The sequence below is a fragment of the Hemibagrus wyckioides genome, linkage group LG24, assembly GCF_019097595.1.
Source record: "Hemibagrus wyckioides isolate EC202008001 linkage group LG24, SWU_Hwy_1.0, whole genome shotgun sequence".
Classification (NCBI taxonomy): Eukaryota; Metazoa; Chordata; class Actinopteri; order Siluriformes; family Bagridae; genus Hemibagrus; species Hemibagrus wyckioides.
The window spans coordinates 7,478,895-7,500,921 of NC_080733.1; the positions used below are offsets into that span (position 1 = coordinate 7,478,895).

The 22,027-nt window shown below is 38.3% G+C and overlaps 1 protein-coding gene across 2 annotated transcripts; it reads right to left on the reverse strand.

Moving 5' to 3' along the window:
- Positions 1-253: 253 nt before the first annotated feature.
- kiaa0319l (KIAA0319-like ortholog) lies at positions 254-20,720 on the reverse strand. Of its 2 annotated transcripts, XM_058378049.1 has the most exons (22): positions 20,577-20,720; positions 17,926-18,052; positions 17,641-17,759; positions 12,517-12,869; positions 12,151-12,394; positions 10,508-10,606; positions 10,310-10,407; positions 10,103-10,190; positions 9,554-9,646; positions 7,428-7,560; positions 6,349-6,577; positions 5,566-5,689; positions 5,321-5,453; positions 5,058-5,206; positions 4,781-4,932; positions 4,339-4,477; positions 3,468-3,627; positions 2,800-2,942; positions 2,579-2,701; positions 2,380-2,470; positions 1,869-1,954; positions 254-1,778 (listed from the first exon to the last, which is right to left on the reverse strand). In XM_058378049.1, exons 3-22 carry the CDS (start codon positions 17,750-17,752, stop codon positions 1,582-1,584), a joined length of 2,946 nt encoding a protein of 981 aa, XP_058234032.1. In that variant the 5' UTR covers positions 17,753-17,759; positions 17,926-18,052; positions 20,577-20,720; the 3' UTR covers positions 254-1,581. The 2 variants fall into 2 exon arrangements, with proteins under 2 accessions (XP_058234032.1, XP_058234033.1); XM_058378050.1 differs by lacking the exons at positions 254-1,778; positions 1,869-1,954 and having other exon boundaries at positions 2,390-2,501.
- Positions 20,721-22,027: the final 1,307 nt, after the last annotated feature.

A 22,027-nucleotide genomic window follows, 5' to 3' on the forward strand; every position in this document is an offset into this window, starting at 1 on the left:
ATGGTGCCATTGATGTTAGCTTATGCATAAGGATTGTAACATTCGTAAGTGATCTCCCAAAATCATCAATATTATGTACTATTAGTACATAATAATGCACTAACCTTGGTTTGCTGATTAGGAATGGAGATCTAGACCTCGACTTCTCTAAACTGGCCATCTAAACCTATTATTTATACAACTTAAATGGCATGGAATAAAAAAAAAAAGACATTTCACACATTTTATAATGCTAAAAATGAACATCCACAAATTGTAGAATTACATGATTTTAATTAAGATAATCCAGATTCATCTGATTAAATCACATGACATAGGGAATCCTTCACTAAAACATTGATTTTAAGTAATTAAGTAAACCTCTTTGTTTTTTCTTCGTCCTGCCTTCAGTGGGGTCTAGAATACCCATTTATACATTTGTGAAAACAGCATCAACAGACTCAGTGTACATGGATAAAATATCACAGTTCTTTCAGTGTTTACCATGTGAACACTGAATTCAAGTAGTCCAGTTAATATATAGGGCATCACTAAGAGCAACATAAAAAGGGATGTGCTGAACACAAAAAATATCACAAAAGCCTTTGTCATTGACATTCTTAGTCTGATCAGTGAGCATCAACATCTTCCAGAAAGGAACCAGTGAAAGCAGAATAACAGGCAGATCCTGTATATTATAAATTGCACAAGAATCAGGTGACCAGTTAAAAGAAATGTAAAATTAGACAAGACGCACAACTGTGGTCTATGATCACGTAATTTATATCTTGAGGTGAGTGCCAAGCTCAGCTTCTTTTTCCCCTGTTTATTTTGCACGAGCTTAGAAGTAAAGCTGAAGGCAAGATCCAGTGTTACTTCCAGTGTATTTTCATCTTAAATATTGTTATTTCTTTAGCATTATGGTGCTCTCGTAGCTGCTACAAACCTAAGCAGATTGCAGACTTCACTGTTGTTTGCTGGTGATTTCAGTGACAGGTACACACACTGCCAAAAAGGCCAGACAATCTGATATAATACATGCAGAATTTTCAGTAAAATAAATCTTTCACCACACAATCATACATGCAGTCATACAACTTGGCAAAGATAGGTGCAGTGCTCAGGACAAGCTCTGTGTCTGCACTATTGCCACACGTTTAGGAAAACTGTTTAGTTAAGGGATGTTCAAGGCAGTGTTTAGAGGGGTTAGGTGAGTGGTTTATCAAAGCTTGATGGGTGAAGAGACTGTCAGAAAGTCTCAGGATTCGGGATGAAGTTTCTCTCTTAGAGAGATACTTGGTTTTGCTCAAGTTTCAAGTCTTTTAAGCAGCCTTTATCCTTTAACATATTCAATATCTCCTTCTAAAATATACTGTCATTGACCCTAGGGGGTGAATGGCTCTACGCTTCAAAAATTTCTGACAAGATAGAGACAGCAGCAAAGGAGTGAATGCCCTAGTTACTGAATCAACCCGTCTTCTGGCTCAGATTGGGCAGAGATTCAGAGAGGCTACACTTAGTCCTGTTTCCCTTACATCCAGCTACAAGGCTTCTAAGTGACATATTGTGGCATTCAAGGTCCATATTTGTGAAGCTTAGTCACTATAGAAACTCCTCTCTTTGTTTTTTGGTTCTGTGGGGCCCTTGGCCATTGCGCAAGGAGCCGTTTTGGGGGCGCAGCAGGTGACCACGCTCTCTGTCAGTCCAGGGGACACCTGCTTGTCCATCATCACTGTCGAGGTCTGAATCTGAGTGCATGAGAGCAGACGAAGAAGGTGCAGGTACGGGTTTCAGACGGGCTAATGGAGAGAAAAATGAACACCTATGAACATCATGATAATTATTCTCTAGTAAGTTCATTTTTAGTAACTTTCCTGTAGCAGCTTTACCTGCTCTAGGTGGGTGCAGCTCCATGTCTTGGTCTTCTCCCTCTAGCATTTTGTATCGACTTTTCCGTCTGACTTTCCCCTTGCGTCTGTTCAAATGAAGCACACAGACAGATACAGATACATTGAACAGGTATCTGTCTAATGTAGAACTATATATATAGTCTCTCTCTCTCTTTGCCTCTTTGCTTTAGATTGTTTATAAAATTAAAGGGTTCTGCTATAAAATAGGTCTCTGAAATGTAATTATACATTCATCTGCCTATCATGTAATATATCAAATTTTATTTTAGAATAAATACTTCTCACTTAGATTGTTGTCTTCAGATGATGGCACAACAAAAACTGCAACAACCTCATCTCCAAAACCCAAAATATATACTCTTACTCATTATCATTTGCTGATTACTAGCCAGTTCCTTGTTAAATGGACAGTAAAGATCCTCCTATTGGTCCAGAAAGACCATAAACAAGAAGTCTGTTTCCCCTTTCCCATTATTGTCCCATATTTTACCTGTTACAGCAGCAGATGAGGCCCCATACAATGGTTGCAATGGCAACCACTATCATGAATGACGCTATTGTCACGTATAACACACTCCATTCTGAAAGAGAAAAGAAATCCAGATCACTGACCTGGACAAATATTGAATATGTGATGTTTACATAATATGATCAGTGTCCATTAAGCATTTCTAGTGTGTGATGCTCACCACAGTTGCTCTCTCCATCACCCAGCTCAGTTCTGATGAAGTTTTCCATCCAGAAGGGGTGGCACACACAGCGCCGGGTAAAAGAGTCACACTCCCCATGGCTGGAGCAGTTTAGCTGGCAAACTGCGTACATAATCCACAAGCACAATAAGCCATTTGGTATAATGCCTTTACAAATGTGAGCAAAGTGGTGCATGTCAGAGAGTATCGCTCCTACTAACCCACTGTGTCCACACGGCGAGCCTTAAAGATGAGGAAGTCGTTTTTTTGCTTGCGCAGTTTATTGCGCAGTCCTGTGGCAACACTGTGACCCGACAATGGCGAGCGCCCCGGTCCTCCAGACACCAGAAATACTAAACGAGTGCTGAGGAAAGTGAATGTCACACACATGCACAATTTCAGTGCTCAGTGAAAGACACATGTTGAATGTTTCTCTTCTGTCATGGCTGCAAAAACAAAACTAAACACCATTTCTTTATATTAATCCATTCAAGTCTTATAAATAAAAATACAAATATAATATAGCCAAGACCTTTGAATGGGGTGTCATCTCATTTATACATCACATTAATGTTTTTTAGCATGGATTAGTGGGTCTGGTGCATTTTATTCTTTTTACAAGGACAACCTAATTCCCCTGAAACATATTTAACTCTCATAACAGACACCTATTACCCTGTAAGACATCAGCAAACAAGCAAGATTATCTTGTTTACTCAGCACTAACGGCGTCAAAGGGAACTTTTAAGACAGCTTACAGCCAGAAAAGTGTACAAAAGATACGAGATGTTCCAATAGCCATGGGCAATGTATCTGAGTTTGGGGCAAATAACATGATAATCCTTCAAGGCATTCAAGCAGGGTGGTTTCATGTGGAATCTAGACAGACCTGTGTTCATTGAAGGCACTGATCTCCCGTACAATGATGTCACTGTCCAGTACGCCCAGAAGAACAGCTACCTGTCTCAACAGCATGTCCCTTTGCCTGTGAGACACCTGAGACACCGCCACCTCCAGCACCAGCTCCACTAGGTCTCGCTCCCACACATCTTCCAACAAAAAGAGAAAGGTTTTTTTTCTCAATGTATTCATGTAGCATATCAGAAATTACATACATTTGGACATATTTCTAGTACCGAAAAAAGACTAAAGGCTGATGCTGAATTGCAAATCGACAAATGTTCCACTCAAGACAATGTTCAAGACAATATGAGAACACTCTGGCTCTGTATGGATGCTACAGAAAACAAAATTCAAAAAAAGTTACTTTCCTGGAAATTGTGTGCCTAATACAGTTGAGACATTTCTGTGGTTATTTAAAGCTAAAGCTATGGATGTGACGCATAACCACTACTCCCTAAAATGCTTTTTTTCTCTCCCAAATTTTACTGATTTAGAGCTTAATACACGAATACCTCTAACTAAAGAAATCATGAAATCTCTCTAGAAATATAGTATAGTAGAAATATAGAAAGCATGTTTTGTGCAAACATTTGACGACTGCCCCACCAACTGCCCACAGACTTCTGATACAAGTGCTTAATGAAAGTGAAACAGAGTGATTTAATGAAATTGAAGCTAATTCTGCTCTGATGAAAAATGCCATTCCTTTGATATCAACTTGCATTTATATAACCTGTCTGTTAATTGAATACATGCAAACATTTTAAAGTAGTTGAGCCATTCATGACAAGACCAAACACTTTTACACTCTAACAGCCAACACACACACAGCCACACACACACACACACACACACACCTGGGTGCACCTCCACCATGCCTGTGCCGCTGCTGCTTTGGCCCTTACTGTCTGTCACAGTCAGAGTGAAGCTGTACTTCCCTGCCACCAAGTTGCCAAGGAACAGCACTGCCTGGTGGTCAGAATTATTCAGGACATCCTTCCAAAGAAAAATCAAATAGGAATAAATGAGATTCACATCCAAAGCGCTAAGTTCTTAATTATACATCAGAGTTTTTGGAATTTCAGTACTAACATGGGAAAAAATGAACAAAACTAGTCTCCTGGTAAGCACTGGTAAGCACACTGTACATATACTTCAAAATATGTTATCTATAAATGCTCATGCATGAACTTCAGAAAAGTGCAATACCTAGCTCCTTTTAAATTTTCCAAATAATCAAAATCACTGGCATGTCTGATGACTACTTCCTGATTTTCCCTTCTTATGAGTTGAGCTCACCCCAGCTGCAGGACTGCTGTCATCTCGTTTCCAAAGGTAACTAGTCACTCCTTTATCATCAGTGGACCGGGAGCCATCCAAGAATGCTGTACGGACAGGCAGAGTGATCGGGGGGCTGGACTGCACTTTGGCCATAGGTGGCTCGTCAAACTCTGATGTCAGGGAGAAGTAAAAGACTTTAGAATAGTGGATTGTGAACTAAAATTCAAGTGAACATGCAGAAGCATCGAGGCACACGGCCTGTAGGTGGTGTGGTTTTATCATCTGAGCTACATACCCTCACGAGCGCTCACAGTGACCGTGTCTGAACTTTGCAGATCACGTTCGTCCGTCACAGTCAGCTTGAAAGTGTACTTTCCCACCTGAAGGCCTGTTACCGTGGCAACCGCGCTATCTGCACTCTCTATCTTCACACCATCTGGACCCCTGCATTATCAATGAAGCCACAGATTCAAGCACTGCTGTTGTATCACATGAACACACGTATGTATTTTTGGAATGCGTTTGTATACATGAATGCAAAGATTATCGGACACTGACTCTGTTTTTTCCCAGTGGTACTTGACTATTTTCTGGTCGTCATTGCTCTTGCTGCCATCGAGGGTGGTGTGATCCACAGGAAGCGTCAGCTCCTTGTCTGGCCCTGCATCTGCTACTGGTGGCTTGTTATTCTCTAAGGACAGATACAGCACACAGCACACATGCTCAGGTATACACACAGTGGCTGGCTGAGCCTTGGTTATAAGTAGTGCTACATGATGCTCAGGATGCTATGAGACACTGACCTGGCTGCACAATGACCATGACCTGTGCTGTGTCCTGCTGTCCAGACGAATCAGTGACAGTTAGCTGGAAGGTGTAATCTCCCTCCTGCATAGCAGATAACTGCAGAGTGGGTGTCCGTACTCCCTACATGAAAGAAGTATAGTTTAGTATTTTTTTATACAGGTACAAACATCTTGTAAAGCATCAGAAAACATTATATATTCTAATGTATAGCAAGACTTTTATTAAGTACACCATTAATTTTGCAGATGTATTTACAAAGATTGTTACCTAAAAAGGGATAGGTCTGTGTGCATAGATTTAGTCATTAAAAAGCTCAAAGGGTGAACTTTGGCTTTAGTTATACAAGGTGGCCATATATAATACATTCAGAAAGAATGATAACAGATTTTGTTATCTTTACTGTTTTGACTATAAAAGTTATTGACTTCAGCTACGCTGTGCAGTAGATATACATAATAAAATGAGTACAGTATGTAATAAAGTGTTAATGCATGTAAATTTGTGGTTGTGGCTATTGCATGTATGAGTAACAACTAACACAAATGACAAAACCACAAAGTGATTATTAACAGAACTGATTTCTGGTGAAAAATCATGTCCATTGGTCTCATAAAGCTCAAAACTAATAGATACACATCAATCCACCATTAACTTGTTATATACCAACCCGATTCATTTATTTTTTAAAAATCAGTCATTCAAGTTATTTAAGTAATGACTTTGTAAGTAAACTGCACACAGTACATTTAAAAAAAAAAAACACAACATCTTTTGTTTACCTGCATCTCCACCACCTTGCCCTTGCTCTCTGGACTTAGTGACCATTCGTAAGCCAGAGGCTCATGGTCGTCTGTGCTCTGGTTACCATAGAGAGTAATGGAGTTGCGAGGGAGGGTGATGACCTGATTCGGTCCGGCGATGGCGACAGGTGGGTAGTCCATCGCCTTGTTAACTGACAGCATAGCTTGGGTTGAGTTTTGAGCACCGTCCGAGTCAGTCACTGTGAGGCTACAAACATGCAAGAGTACGGTAAATGGAGCAAAAAGCTTTTAGGGAGAAATATTAGACAGTGGTAGATTAAAAATAATTTTTTGTCAAGCCATTTTGAAAATATGAAGAAAACCATTTATGCAAAACACCTGCCTAATACAGTGTTGTGTACAGAGCTAAGAAACAGTGTGCGATTATTTTAGTCATCAGCTTGGTGAGGAAACATGAACACATTTCGTGACTTCCTTCAAATGACTTGCATTAAGATACACCTTAAATACAACTTTTAGATAGACTTAGATACAACTTATAACAATAGTTATTATTGCTGGCCTTGGTTTCTATAGGCAACCTTCCGCTCCACATAACTCTCTTCTTGCTGGAAAGTATCTGATATAACAGTGGTGCTAGTGGGTTTTAATCTAGTGTAATCTGAACCCACACACCTTCTCCTTTATACTGTAAAGTGGGTAATTGATATAGCAAATGGCCCAATCACAATGGCTACAAGTGCTTACCTCTGGCATCAGATTTACAGAGTGTCTCCAAGCATCAAGTAAAACTGAATACTAAGACTCTTTAAATGCCACTACAAGTTATAGGTTAAGACGATTCAGCCAATATATAAAAGAAGAAGAACTCATTCAATAGGTGAGGATAAGAGGAAAGAGGATTGCCTTGAGAAAGAAAAGAAAAATGGACTGCCATATGACCCTTCCTGTAGATATTAAAAGAAAGTGGCAGATCCAATAAGAATCCGGTATCTTACATCATCTGTAATGCTTATAAATCAAATATGTGGTGTAAGTTATTAATTAGGTTTCAGTCTGACCCTGCTGAAATGCTTTTTTCTGTGCATGAGTTTTACCTGAAGGTGTAGTTGCCAGGGACCAGGCTTGTAAGTGTGAGAATGGGTGTATCTGCTGAGACCTTCTCCTCTCGGAGCGGCCCCTTCACCTCTTCCCAGTGCCACGCCACTATCTTATCATCATCAGTGCTTTCTGGTGAACACACACACACACACACACACACACACACACACTGTCTAAACTATTCCACTTAAAAATTATAACACACAATTTTGTGTTTTTTATATTGTTAAACAATTATATTTATTACACACATAGACAAAATTGTTGTTGCCCTTCTATTAAAGAAAGAAAAGCCCACAATGGTCACTGAAATAACTTGAAACTGACAAAAATAATAATAAATAAATAAAAATGTACTGAAATTTTGACTAATAAATTGTGGTTCAACAGAAGCATTAAAAAAAAAAAAAAACTTATGAAACTGGCCTGGACAAAAATGATAGTACCCTTAACTTAATATTTTGTTGCACAACCTTTTGAGGCAATCTCTGCAATCAAGCGATTTCTGTAACTCTCAATGAGACTTCTGCACTTGTCCACAGGTATTGTGGCCCACTCCTTGTGACCAAACTGCTCCAGCTGTCTCAGGTTTGAAGGGTGCCTTCTCCATACTGCATGTTTCAGCTCTTTCCACAGGAGCCTCCTCCATTTATTATTACATTTATCAGTTTCAAGTTATTTCAATTACTGTCCACAATTTTGTCTACACGTGTATTAATGAAGTGTTAAAGATGTTCAATAAGAAAATACAAAGCTTTTAATGAAAATAAAGACATATGTGGCCAAGTAAGGTACATTCATTTTAGCACAATTTGTATATTTTATCAGTGTCCAAAGATTTCTAATTGGGGTGGCACTGGAGTAATTGTAATTTTAATTTCTGTATTAAACTGGTAATGCATCTGTATTGTATACCAAGTTGCATTGCTTCCAGTCCACATTATTTATTTTTTTGCCTTCATGGAAAGACTTCAAAATGCCTGTTTAAATTCCTAAAAAAATAATTCTTTGAAACAGCTTACAGCACATATAGCAGTTACCACGTTACTTTTGCCCATAAACCTGACAGTCTGGTTTAAGACAAATATAGCTATTTGCCTATCTAAATTTTTCTGAAACTGGTTTTTGTAAAGGTGATGTATAAACACAAAGATTTACCCCAGTTGTCACTAAAATGAGCTTTTGTTTGTGTCACCACTCAAAATGCTTCTCACTTGGCTTATCTCTGACAGCCTTCTGGTTAACATATCCGACTTGAAAATACTTTGCAGAAGTACACCGATCAGGCATAACATTCTGAGCAGTGAGAGGTGAAGTGAATAAATCTGATTATCTCCTCATCATGGCACCTGTTAGTGGGTGGGATATATTAGGCAGCAAGTGAACATTTTGTCCTCAAAGTTGATGTGTTAGAAGCAGGAAAAATGGGCAAGCGTAAGGATTTGAGCGAGTTTGACAAGGGCTAAATTGTGATGGCTAGACAACTGGATAAGATCATCTCCAAAACTGCAGCTCTTGTAGGGTGTTCCCGGTCTGCAGTGGTCAGTATCTATCAAAAGTATCCTTTAAGTCCTGCAAGTCATGTAACTTGTGAGGTAAGGCTCATGGAGGCCCCACCTTGCAATTTACAGGACTTAAAAGAACTGTTGCTAACATCTTGGTGCCAGATATCACAGCACACCTTCTGGGATCTAGTGGAGTCCATGCCTCATCGGGTCAGGGCTGTTTTGGCAGCAAAAGGGGGACCAACACAATATTAGGCAGGTGGTCATAATGTTATACTGCCCATAAATACCAGTGTACGTTAAAAACGTTTTTAAAACAGTGACAGAAAATCATTACACAATCTTTCCACATGCAGGACTCTGAACAGAAAATCAATCACAAAAACAAAGAGGGTCTATATTTATGTTCCCAAGCAGTATTACCACTATATAGTGTTGCCTATTCATTTAAAACCCAAGCCTCCAGTGTATTCATTATCGGATCACTGGCCACAACCTCTGTACTTCAGATTACAATCAAATCATTTCTATTTTAAGTATTAATAATCAATTCTAAGTATTGATACAAGTATATTTAAACAGTGTGGTGTCCACAAGAGCAAAAAACTGATACTCACGACTGCCATCAATCACAGTGGAGCTTGTGGGTAAGGAGATCTCTATGTACTTTGGTGAAACTACAGCAACTGGTGGCTTATTGACTCTTGGCTCTGAACATGAAAAGAGAGAAAGCGTAGTAAATTAAATATATTTTATGTAATAGCTTGCTGCAGAAACTGATTTCTAAAAAAAAATCATGGTGTAAGTTTCCCAGGTGGGTAACTGTAATAAAATGAAACTTTCCTGCAATAACAATTAATTCACACCCATTATAAACATTATATCTAACCTCTGTGTTATTTTCGTTTTTCTTCTAATGAGATCAATGTGAAGATACAACTAAGTCGATGTACCATAACAAGTACATTTTAATGAAGCCAACATGAACACCATGAAGACAATTAAACCCTAATTAAAATACTTTTTTTCCTGTCCTACGTTTAATACAAACTAAAAAAAAACTAAAACAGAAACACTGCTGAAGGCCTGGTGTTTCACTGATGAAACAAATTACTGTTTTTCTTGCCCTGTCAGTAAACATTTAAACAAATAGTAAAAGCAGTCACCTGGTTTAACTGTAACATTCACATAGCCTTCACCATGTGCACCATCACCATTCACAATCACCTCAAACTCATACAGGCCCACAGTCAGCTGAGGATGGAAAAGAAAATGACAAAAAAAAAGTTTAAAAATGAACATCGCTGCTTTGATTTCTTTGTATTGGAATACTTGACTGAATGAATGAATAAGGAACTCATTATTTTTTTTACCCTGCTCAGTTTGAGAGTGCTGCTATGCTTTCCTTCCATTTCCCCACTGTAGTCTTTAGGGTGCGTCCTCAAACGCCAGTCAAAGGCATAGTTAGTCCCTAAAAGAAGAATTTAAAAATAAATAAAGCATTTATTATACTATTTAATAAACAAAGCACTATCATGAAGGAGCACACAAGTAATTCAATTCAAAGTTACCTGGAGGGGGTGCTGGAACTACAAAAGCGTTCAGCTCCACTGCACTGCTTGGAAGAGTGACCTCCACATTGTTGCCAGCGGATACCACCAGCTCCTTCACTGTTGTGGAAACAAATCAGGATCCAGATCAAGATTTACTAATAAAACAAGTGTAATGCAGTACAAAATTAGATCTGTCTGAAGCCTGGCTCCAGTCTACCATTGAGAATGGTATGTATATTTTATATACAGGATTTTATATTTCACTAATGTACTTTTAGATAATGTCATTTTCGTGTGATGCTGCCTCATAAGTCAAGAAAACAGGCTTTCAGAGATCTTGAAAACAGCTTAGGGAAACATGCTGTTAGGTTACCTACTATGGCGATTTATCTAAAGTTTTGTGTCTTTTACATGATGTGATCTATATCTGTTCAAATGTTTTAAGTACGTGTGTTAGACTGCGAAGAGACTTCCTTAGAGATAGAGATATTGTCATCACATAGCAGAGATATAAACACAGTAGAGGAAACTTAGTTAGAAATCTTTGCTTGTCTGAACTGACTGAGATTATGGGATGTAGAAGAAATACTCTGATGATGAAGAATAATCCACTTCATATGATTAACATAGATCCTTCTTCATGTTTATTTTCAAGTTTGTTTGCAACCAACCAAGTACTCAATTCTTTGTTTGCTTATGATGAATAATTAATGTATTCTTTCAAATATATTCAGGCAAATCTCGAGAACCCTCTTTAGCACTCTGAAGTAAGCTTGAGTAAAGCAGGAGTAGCTACCCAGGTTCATGAATCAGTACTATGATGAAATAAATATTTGCTTGAGCACATTCATGTGTTGGTAGTGACTTCTTATAATGGTGAATTTCCACCACATTGCACAGGCTAACAGCCACTAAACCTGAAAGGTCCTAACTTGTGATGGAATAAAGAATCACTGGGGACAAGAGATAAATATTATAATATATATTCTGCAACTGTGTCAGCCTTTTAGGAAGTCTTATTTGAATGATGAATATAAAAAAAAATTATCTGTCCAAAAACAACCTCTTCTCTCTTATCAACCACATTTTTTCAGCCCAGTGGATAGCAAGATATGTTTTAACACGCCTTAAAAAATGGACAGATTAAGGTACATAAGAATGCAGCCTTCTTTGTAATCCTGATTCGGACAGCTTTCTACTTCTGGATACAATCTTAGTGAGCACCATTTATACCCATACCCAGTGCTGATCAAATCCTTATGTTTCCTCCTGCAGAATACAGTTTTAGGATATAGGGCCCTTTACTCTCCTACACGGCAGACGGCACCGCCCCAGACTAATTAATGTCATTAATCAATAATTCATTAATTCATCAAAGTACATGCCATCGTATATTGTGTGTCCTTAGTTCCTTTTTTCTTTACTACATATTCTTGGTCGTTTAACATTGTTTGTCCAGCAGAGCTATGCCCTCTTCCTTCAGTTTAAAAGTTATAAAATAAAAGATAACAAAATTGATCATGTATGTGATATTACATTAATTTTTAACCAAGACAAACTAGTCAGAGCAAATCCTGACACAGTATAGATCCAGTACAAATTCTTGACTATTTTAATGTCTAACAACAACTGAAACCTCGGAGTAATGGCTTATCTCATACCGGGTGGAGTTCCTGCTGGGGTGGAAGAATAAGGCGCATTTGTTGGTGACCCAGAACTGCTATTGGAAGATGAATGATCCATATTGTCTTCTGGCACTGTTGAATTCTGCCAGGATGATGAAGCTGCCTCCTCTCTGCTGCTGTTGACTGGCTCATTCATCGCTTTATTGGCTGATTCAGAGATTAAAATCCCACTGGCGATACTCGCTGGTGTTGTACTGAAGGGCTGAGGTTCCAATTCATCCTAAGTTAAAGCCAAAAAACTTATTAAAAAACCATAACTTGTGCAAGGCCTAAGAAGCATATTGTGTTAAAAATAGAATTCAAGCACAAAGACACTTAAAAAATAAAATGAACATCACATACATGATTGCTGTGTCTTTGCCCAGGCCCTCCATCAACATCAGCAACCATTGCCTGCCGTGGGATTCTCCCTTTCTTTGACTTGTTCTTGTCGAGCAGCTGCAGGATCCCCAGAGAATTGATGTGAGGCTGTGGCAGAGACGAGATTTCACAGCCATTGGGCCGAACACACTTCAGCAGGACACAGTAACCCCCAAGGCTCCAGACTGCACTGCATGAGGGCTCCAGGCAGCATGATTCCCAACAATGAGTGCCACCTTGGTCCACTGCCAGAGGCTGCCAGCCTAGTCCAATCACACTGCTGCAGGGGATCCCCAACACACCACCTGACACTCTGCACATACCCGCTACCACCCCTGGGAGATAGAGAGAAAGACAGTTTAAAGTTTAAACCATTGTAAACAATAATGAAGATTTTTTGCACAGTTGGTGCATGCAGTCTCTGCTGCTATCTGCATGATCTTGCATGACCTGACTAGAGAAACTGAAACCTTTCTGTGAGATAATATTAATCCTAAAGCACAACTGAGAGAGTAGATCCCCAAAACTGGTCCACTCTCAATTACTTCTGATACTATCTACTAGTGTACAGTACACTTAGATATTTAATGGATATACTATAGATATAGTTTGGTGAGGAGACAGGGATAGTATTTTGTTTGGATTTGCAGGTATGCCTCAATTATTTGTCCCTGTTGATCCAGTTCTAATCCAAACATAGTCTTCTACTGAGGTTTAAGGTTCATTAATAAAACTGTCCATGACTCCAGGTCTCATAACAGCCTGGCAACACCGATCTACCACCGTACTTCACAGTGAGGACTAAGTCCTTTGTTTAATGTTTTCTTGCAGGCTGTCCTCTTCCAGGCAACGTCATCAAAAGTACAGTTGTTTGAAACAGATTAATTATTGCCTTAATAGTTGAAATATCTATTTACATTTGTCTTTCTCCTGCATGTCTTTGTTGTTTGTTTTTCTCCTGCATGTCTTTCACAATGTTGATGGATGACTAACTTAGCGTGCAGGAAAAACACAGGAAGCAGTTGGTCAGTCAACGGGGTGGGGCTAAGGCCAAGGAGAATATTTGTTTTATGGTGAACAGATCAAAAACCAAAAGACTCATAAGTTATATCAATTTGTTTTTTTGTTCAAACTGTGATGTCATGAAGGATTTCTTCAACAGTCTGAAAATGTCCAGTACAAAGGAAGGAGTCTTAACTAATTTCGTTTGTCTTGAAAAACAGGCTCTTTAATGAACATTAAGCCAGGATCTGGGGTATAACTTTGAGCTTATTCACACTGCAGCATGGGGAAGATCAGCAGATAAAAGAATACACAACAGCATTCAATTCAGCAAAACCTCTGGCTTCCAGATGTCCTTGGCCACAACTGCCTTTTTATCTATTTATGATTTATAAGACATAACGTCTTTGCGTCTTGCAATCACATAGAAAAACAAAACAAAACAAAACCCTGTGCCATAATTTGCATAATATCTGTACATTTCTTTAGTCACAGGTACAGTCTCCAGCAGTTGGAAATTAAATACACGTAATATAAAGGCTGTCATGTTAGTCTGGAATTAAAACCTCAGGCTGTCCCTCTAAGGGGATGTCTTTTAATTTCTAAGACAGTGAACCCATTCTAAACGTGTGTGCTTATTATTCTGGTTGAAAGAGCCAATTTCAGGTTATTAGTCCTAGAGGAGCCAATAGCGGCAATAAATCTCCTGTAGAAGAACATTGTCATGACAGAAGATTTTCTTTATAGGCATCAAAACACAAATTCTGCAATTATATTGAATAATTCAAGCTTGCACTGTTTTCTTTTCATTTTCAATGTTTGGCCGTGGAGCTGAAGAAACTCTCACATTATCCACTTGGCACTGCTTTTGCACGTATCTGTCGCTGGATTCTACCTTGGTTATAAGCATGGTGTGGGTTTTTATATGATCTGAAATACAAATTGTTAACCATTTTTAAGTGTGAATATTTTTTACATAACTATGGCAAGAGTAATCGGACCTGAAGAGCACAGTATGTTATCTTCTAGTCAATCAACAGTGAATTAATAAAAATGAATTACTTAACATTACTGCACTTTAGAAAACAGAGCTTAAGAATAAAAAATAATAGAGAAACAAATGGGTTAGAATGTAGTGAAACTCTGTATGAACTGTAAACACTAAACGGCAGGAATGAGGAAATGAGACTTTTCCTTTACATAACAGAAGTTACTTGTATCCTTATCACAGAACATTAACCCTCTACTGCATGAATTATTATGCTTACACTTCGATTTTTATTGCTTAAATTAAATAAAAATTTACAAAAAAAATAAAAAATAAAAATTTAGGGGGGTAGTTTATAAATTGTTGCCATATGGCAACAATGTGCAGTGGTGGAAAGTATCATAATGTCTTGTTTTTCTTAGAAAACACACCTTTTATAGACAAAAGATTATACATATCTTAATTTTATTTAATGAAATTCATGACTCAATTTTAGATCAACAAAAATTAGTGTTGTTTTAACTGTTAATCACAATGTATGGTATTTATAATATGATTATAGCACAGGTATGTCCACCCAGAAAGATGGTGAAATTTGTCACAATTCTAAAAGACATTGGACATGTATAACCAATTTGTATTTTCATTGTGGATCTTTTTATGTCCTACATTTTAATCCTACTGTCATTCTAACCCTCCATGCTATTTCCTAATTTAATTCTATTTCAGCCCTTGTGAAATTCCAAGAAGTAGTTCTGCTCACTTGAGATGCAGAGGTAGACAGAACACTTTGAGCACTTGGTCCTCGCAATGCCTTTGCATCCAAGCACCTTACATCTTCCTTTCTCAATTCCTTGTAAGGGCCTGTGGTCACTGTTGCTGGAACACAATCCGATGGTACCACATCTTGGAGTGGATCTTGGTGTGGTAGTTAGCAATTAGAGAATCAAGAAGATCCACTCCTCCCATGCTTTTTTTTTTTTTGTCTCTGCACGTGTCACAGAATTTGCTCCAACAAAGGTGCTCAGAAGTGTGACAGAGTGGTTGCTGAACCAGGTGACAGCCCTCAGGTTCACACCATCATGAGTGGTAATCTTCTCCTGATGTGTGCCTCGTCCTTTCTTCTTCATGTTTTGGTCATTCATGAATGTACATCCTGCAAGACGGTTTTGTCTGACTGTTCCTATGCTGTGGATCTTCTTTTTTTCAAGGAGTACTTGAAGATCCACGTTGCAGAATCAGTTGTCATAGATGATCTTGTATGGCATGTTGCAGGGTACAATAGAAGCCAGCTTCAGCACAATGTTACCACTTGCACCAATGTCAGGGTATCCATTAGGTGGCTGAATTGGCCCTGTGTAGACATCAAAGTTATATACAATGCCATTCTGTTCTGCCAAAAAGGAACGCCTTGTACCCCCAGGGTTTCAGCTTCATTTGGACATTCTGCTTCAGCTGGTTTTTGCCTTTGAAGGGGATCATCATGCCTTTCCATGCCTTTCCTGTGTAGGCCATTTTTTCATTTCATGAATTGCACCCCAGTTCAGTTATCGCATGTTGTTGCCATATGGCAACAATTACATTTTAGCATTTATCAGAATACTCAAAATATATAAACTAGTTTAATTGATAAAACACAAATGTAAACTAATCTCAGATAATGTTTTAATTTTTTACTTTAAGCAGTTTTGTGTAAATACTGAAATATTCATCAAATCTTGAAAGCCCTCTGATGATGACCTTCACCATGCTACGTGACTGCAGAAAAGGAAGTGCAAACAGCACTTCCTAGTCATGTGACATGGTATTTTTTGTTTGTTTGTTTTTTTAAGTTAAAACCACCTTTTTCCAGTTACATAGAAAAAAGTAGTTTTGAGTTATAATATATCAAAATAGTCTGAGAATTAATAGTTGCCATATGGCAACGCCATGCAGTAAAGGGTTAAAAGCTTGAAGTTTCTTCACTTAGCAACAATTAGTAACTAGTTTCCTTCCCCGAAAAGACAGGATGTGACTCTGCAGCATGTTCTCAACCTCTTTATTCTTCTGACTCCAAAACACATTGCTTACTCACAGCACAGTCCAACGAGCTCCAAGCAGCATTGGATCGCTATTACAGACACACTGATGGCAGTTGAAGGCCCTGGGGGTTTAATTTAGAGATGGGACAAAACTGCAAGTCTGTCTCCCAATTCCCCCTCCGTGAGAAAGCTGCTTTCTCATGCACAAAGCAACTATTGTCCTTCTTGAATTGAACTCCACAGCCCGAGTACCATTAGTCTATGTGACTGTAACAACCATTTAAACACATCTAAAGTCAGCAACAATGTAATAATAGACAAAGAAAGCTGACAGTGCAAATATTTTTTGCACAAATATCAACTAAATAACAAATAAATAAAGAACAACAGAGCCAAACAGTTTTTTTTTCCTGGAACAGAGGTTCCAGAAATAAAAATGGCATTTTTGTTTCCATAGAAAATGCGATTATTTGCAATAAACCTGTTCAGACTGATCTGAGCTGCAGGCTTGAAGCCAAGAAGCCACTGGTGAGTCTGGTTTCAAATAAAAAAAAAAAAAAGAAAAGAAAAGAAAGTGAAGTGGCAGCGATTGGCCACAACCACCACAATCTTTAAAGCGAGCCTGTCCAAGGAGTGACATTTCTGCTGAAATCATGGAAACACTAATCACAGTACATGCTGTTTCTCTTTCTTCCTCTTAGCCGTGTATTATCTATGCTATTAATGTAAAGCGTGATGCAAGTGGGAATATCACTTCAGATCAGCTTTGCAGTCCTGTACAGTAAATCTGAGAGACAGATTATTGTGTTGTGTTATAGGGTTATGGAGGATTTTTTGTGGGGACTAGCAGACGCTCTGTAGGTAACCAGCTACGGTTAAATCCACACTCTCTGATAGCCACTAATCGTAGTTATAATAGAAGCTGTATTATCTTAACACATAGAATTATTTTGGCTAGGTTTCTTTAAATCAAACATACTGTACATCCAGCTTTAGCTATGACACTGCTTATAAAAATAACTGAAGACAAAGAACAACTAGTTCAACTAGAATAACAAGAACTATGTAACTTATATTTAAGTGAATGTAGCTTACCAGCAGGAGGGCACAGGCAGAAGAAACAGCCCAGAGCTAAGAGGAAGAACTGACTAGATCTTGTCCACCATGGCAAACCACGCCTGTGTGTTCTTTCTATTGCATGCAGCATCTTGACACTAAGAACAAGGATAAAGATATAGAAAGAAATCTATTTCTCAAATTGGACAAATGTGACAGAATTTGGGCATTCAAACAGAAAATGGAAAAACGTTTTACTGCAACAGTAGTAGTTAATAAAATATAAAATATAAAATATCGAAAAACTCCTGTGGTTGAAGATACCTTTCTCCAAATGGAAGACAGCGAGTGGAGGATGGTGGGAGGAGCAGGGTAAGAGGTGAAGAGGTGTCCACACCTTGACGGACCACAGCAGCATTGCACTCCTAACACTGGTAGCTTTCACAGATATCTGAAATAAAGATAGTGCTCATAAGCAAGTAGTGAATCACTGGTAGTAAAACTTCCCTGTAATCTAATATATTACAATGCTGGGATCTAGACCTATAAAAAACAGCTGCTAAGCTGAACACAGACCGGGTTAGTTCTGTGATAATCAAGTGAGGTTTATTTGCCCCGCATACCCAGTGCTGCCTCTGAAGCCTTGCACTGTGCAACAACTTTTCTTGCACCTTGGCTAAAAAATGTCACAAGTCTTAACAGACGATAAGAAAAACTTCTAACAGAAAGCAACACTGGAGTTCTGCTATGACAAATGAAGCCGTATGGCCACGAATCAATGTATTATGTTAACACAAAAATGGAATGAAAAACAAATAGAGAGAGAGAATTTCTGAAGTCATTCGCATCTTCTCCGCAGGATGTTGCTGCGACATTACAGCACAATCTAATCCTTAATCTTTTAACCTCACAGTACAAGAAAATATTTCATAAACACACCTCGTATCATTTTGAGGTATCTTAGAAAACTTTTGAATCTGACTGACAATCAAGCCACTAAAATATTTTTCTACTTTCCTATTTTTCTCTGACGATCGGAGCGTAGATCCACGTGTAGTATAAATCATACAATTATGTTAATGCACAAAATCTAATACAGTCTAATACAGTGAACAACTGTCTATAGCAGTTCATCTAAACCATTAAATGTAACTATAAAAGCATCCCTTGTTCAATAATAAATTGAAAACTGTAATCAGTGGAAAACTGCTCTGGAATAAGAAAAATAAAACACTTTGTGCAATGGCGTTATAGTAAAATCCACTTTGGAGTGATAATGCGATCCATCCTTCTTCCCGGTGTGAATTTTTTTCCATTAATGGCATGGCCCACTGTGTGTTATTTCTTTCTGAATGCTTACAGATGAATTAAATGGTTTTTTTTTGTGTGTATATTTGTGTAAATGTGGACTACATTTTTAGAAAATAATATATCATAACCTATAATTACTTTTTTAAACATCCAGATTATAGTATAATAACCTTTTCTGTAAAGGATTTTCATTAGATTTTGAAGCATGAGGATGTGCTCATTCAGCTACAAGAGCATTAGTGAGATCAGGCTCTGATGTTGGGTGAGGAGGTCTGAGCAGCAGTCTGCGTTTCAGTTTATCCCTAAGACGTTCGGTGGGTTTGAGGTCAGGGCTTGGTGCAGAACACTCGGATTCCACTCTAACGTTGGCTAAATATCTTCATGGAGCTTACTTTGTACATTGACATGCTGGAAAAGGTTTAGGTCTCTTCGTTCCAGAGATGCGAAATCTTAATGCTATAGCATACAAAAACATCCTGTTCATGCTTTCCAGCTTTGTGGCAACATTTTGAGATACAAACCACACACGGATGTCATAGTCAGGTGTCGACATAATAAAAGATTCCTTGAGGTTCTGTCCAAAAACCTGGCTAAACTGCTCCTAGTTGTAAATGAGGGCATGTGCATGGCGTCCTGTGAAGGCCTGCTGTCCCATTCATATTGCATTCCCACCTTATACTCCAAGATACTGTTCCTGGGATAGGCTTAGGACCCACTGTGACCCTGACTAGTGTAGTGCAGTTAATGAAGATGAAAGAATAAACTAGTTTCAGTTCTGTGGGTAGAGAGCTGTCACGGTGTTGAAAGGGTTTACTCATGGTAAACATTTTCCCAGTGTGCCTCATGTTTGTAAGCAGGATACACCCCAAAGAGAAACATCATACACACAGACCATCTGGGAGATTAAAATACTCAACACCTGAAGCATGGATATCTAAATATCAGATATACTGCATACTTGACAAAAAACCAAACAACAGTGTCTTTTAAACCCATTACATTCTTATGCAAAATAATATGTTAGAAACCAAAAAGCGGTTCTGAAACCAATAATCAGCTGGCTGAAAAACTGGCTTAGACAGCTGTGTGTACAGGCAGAAGACAACAGCAGGATCAAGTATATGCCAAAATACAACAGCATAGAAGAGATCCGTCTTGGCAAACCGTACATGCCAGTCCCTTCCCTGCTGCAGGATGGGTTATAAAGTCCACATCCTGCTCTTTTTGAAAACTCAGGGATCTGACAGATCTCCTCCAGATTTATACTAAGGAGCATGTTACAGTTTTGGGCTGATTAACAAGCAAGTCTGTATCTGTGATATGATCAGTCATATTATTATTATTATTAAGAAACATATTGCTTTATCATAAAACAAATTAAAATGTTGCTCTCCCATAAATGTAACCTGCATGTGCAGGTGATCATGAAAAGTAACAAAAATCTAGTCTATTAAAAATCGTCACTGTCAACCCAGATCATGAGCTCTCTCTCTATATCACATATATGATCTATCACAATAATCCGATCATGGTTGCTAACAACAGCTGTTTGCTCCAAGGCTATAAAACACCTCGCTACGCAGGTACATTTGATAAACCATCACCATTTACAAGTCAAATCACATTATTTCTCAATCATAACCTGGTGAAATAGTGTCACTCACCTCCTCGGTGAGATCCCTGCTACCGGTGACGTTTCACTGCCATTTGCGATGCAGGTTTTCTCGAAGCCTGTGTGTGCATACTGAGGTCACGCATTTCTCCTGCACTTTCACACGGAAATACACGCGACACGGAGAGGACTCTATTTCCGCCCTCACTGACACCTGCTGTAACACCCAGACTTTAGCTCATATATCTTAGCAAATTGCTCGTACTGTTAAATGTTTTGGGAGACATGTAACAGTTAAAACATTATTTAACATTTATTCTGAAGGGAAAATGGAAGTCAGTTGATTAAAATGCATTGAAATGAGAACGCTGTCACGGTGCATGAGATCAGGTGGAAGGTTTTGCCCCAAACAAACATGGCGGAATCAGTCCGCGTTGCCTAGAAAATGCCTTTAAATCTTTAAACGCCATTTTATATTTTCAGTTTTATACACCGTTTACCCATTTAGTATAATATTGCTTACATATCTGCTGTGCAATTTCCACATAATCACATTTAAGCTTTAAAAAATCGTTTCAAACGTTTAGTTTCGGCTCAAACATATCTGATTTTTTGGGTTTGGCGCGCCCCCTATTGAAATATGTTAAAATTGCACGTTGGGTTAGTCTGTCTGTCTGTCTATGTGTCTGTCTGTCTGTCTGTCTGTCTATGTGTCTGTCTGTCTTAAACCTTTTGCAACCTTCATGACCTTATTACTTCTTAACTGTCCACCTACAGAATCCAAACCTGCTGCATATGATCGATTTTCTCACTTGTGTAGAAAATTATAGTAAGACTAAAGCTGGTATCTGCTCTCAGATTAGGACAATGGGGGTCGCATACAAAGCAACTGACCAGTCATTTTGGTTAAAAGCTGTATAGAATTATTTATCAGTGATCAAAAGTACTTGATCATGTTTCACATAGATTTAAAAATAAGCCATAATTTCACATTCTTTTAATAAACAAACAAATATGTGGTAGGATAACATTGCAATATTTATAACATAATGTTTAAGAACCAGTGTTTAAATGCTGGACTAAATCTCTCTAAAAAAAAACAAAAGCCAATCATGAACATTAATCATAAACACTGCCATCAAACAAACCTCTGTATTTATTTATTTGTTTGTTTGTTTGCATTTTCTTCCAGTGCAAGCACAAACAGCAACACTCTTCAAGATTTCACCCCTGGATGCTGAACAACTGAGCTGCATATTTGAATTGATGCCACAGGTTGTGTTCAGGTCTGGATTAAGAAGAATTAACATTCTGTATAGGAAATCCGGATTCGTTATCTTAGACAGGGATTAACTTGGGGGCACACAGGGGAGCGGTGCTGCTGGCAACTTTGGTGTATGTGAAAAGCGAGTGAGTTAAAATTTGTTGCTATATGATAGAAATAACATGGCATAGTGGTGAGATTTTTTTATTGTATGTTTTTTCTATATTTATTTTATATTC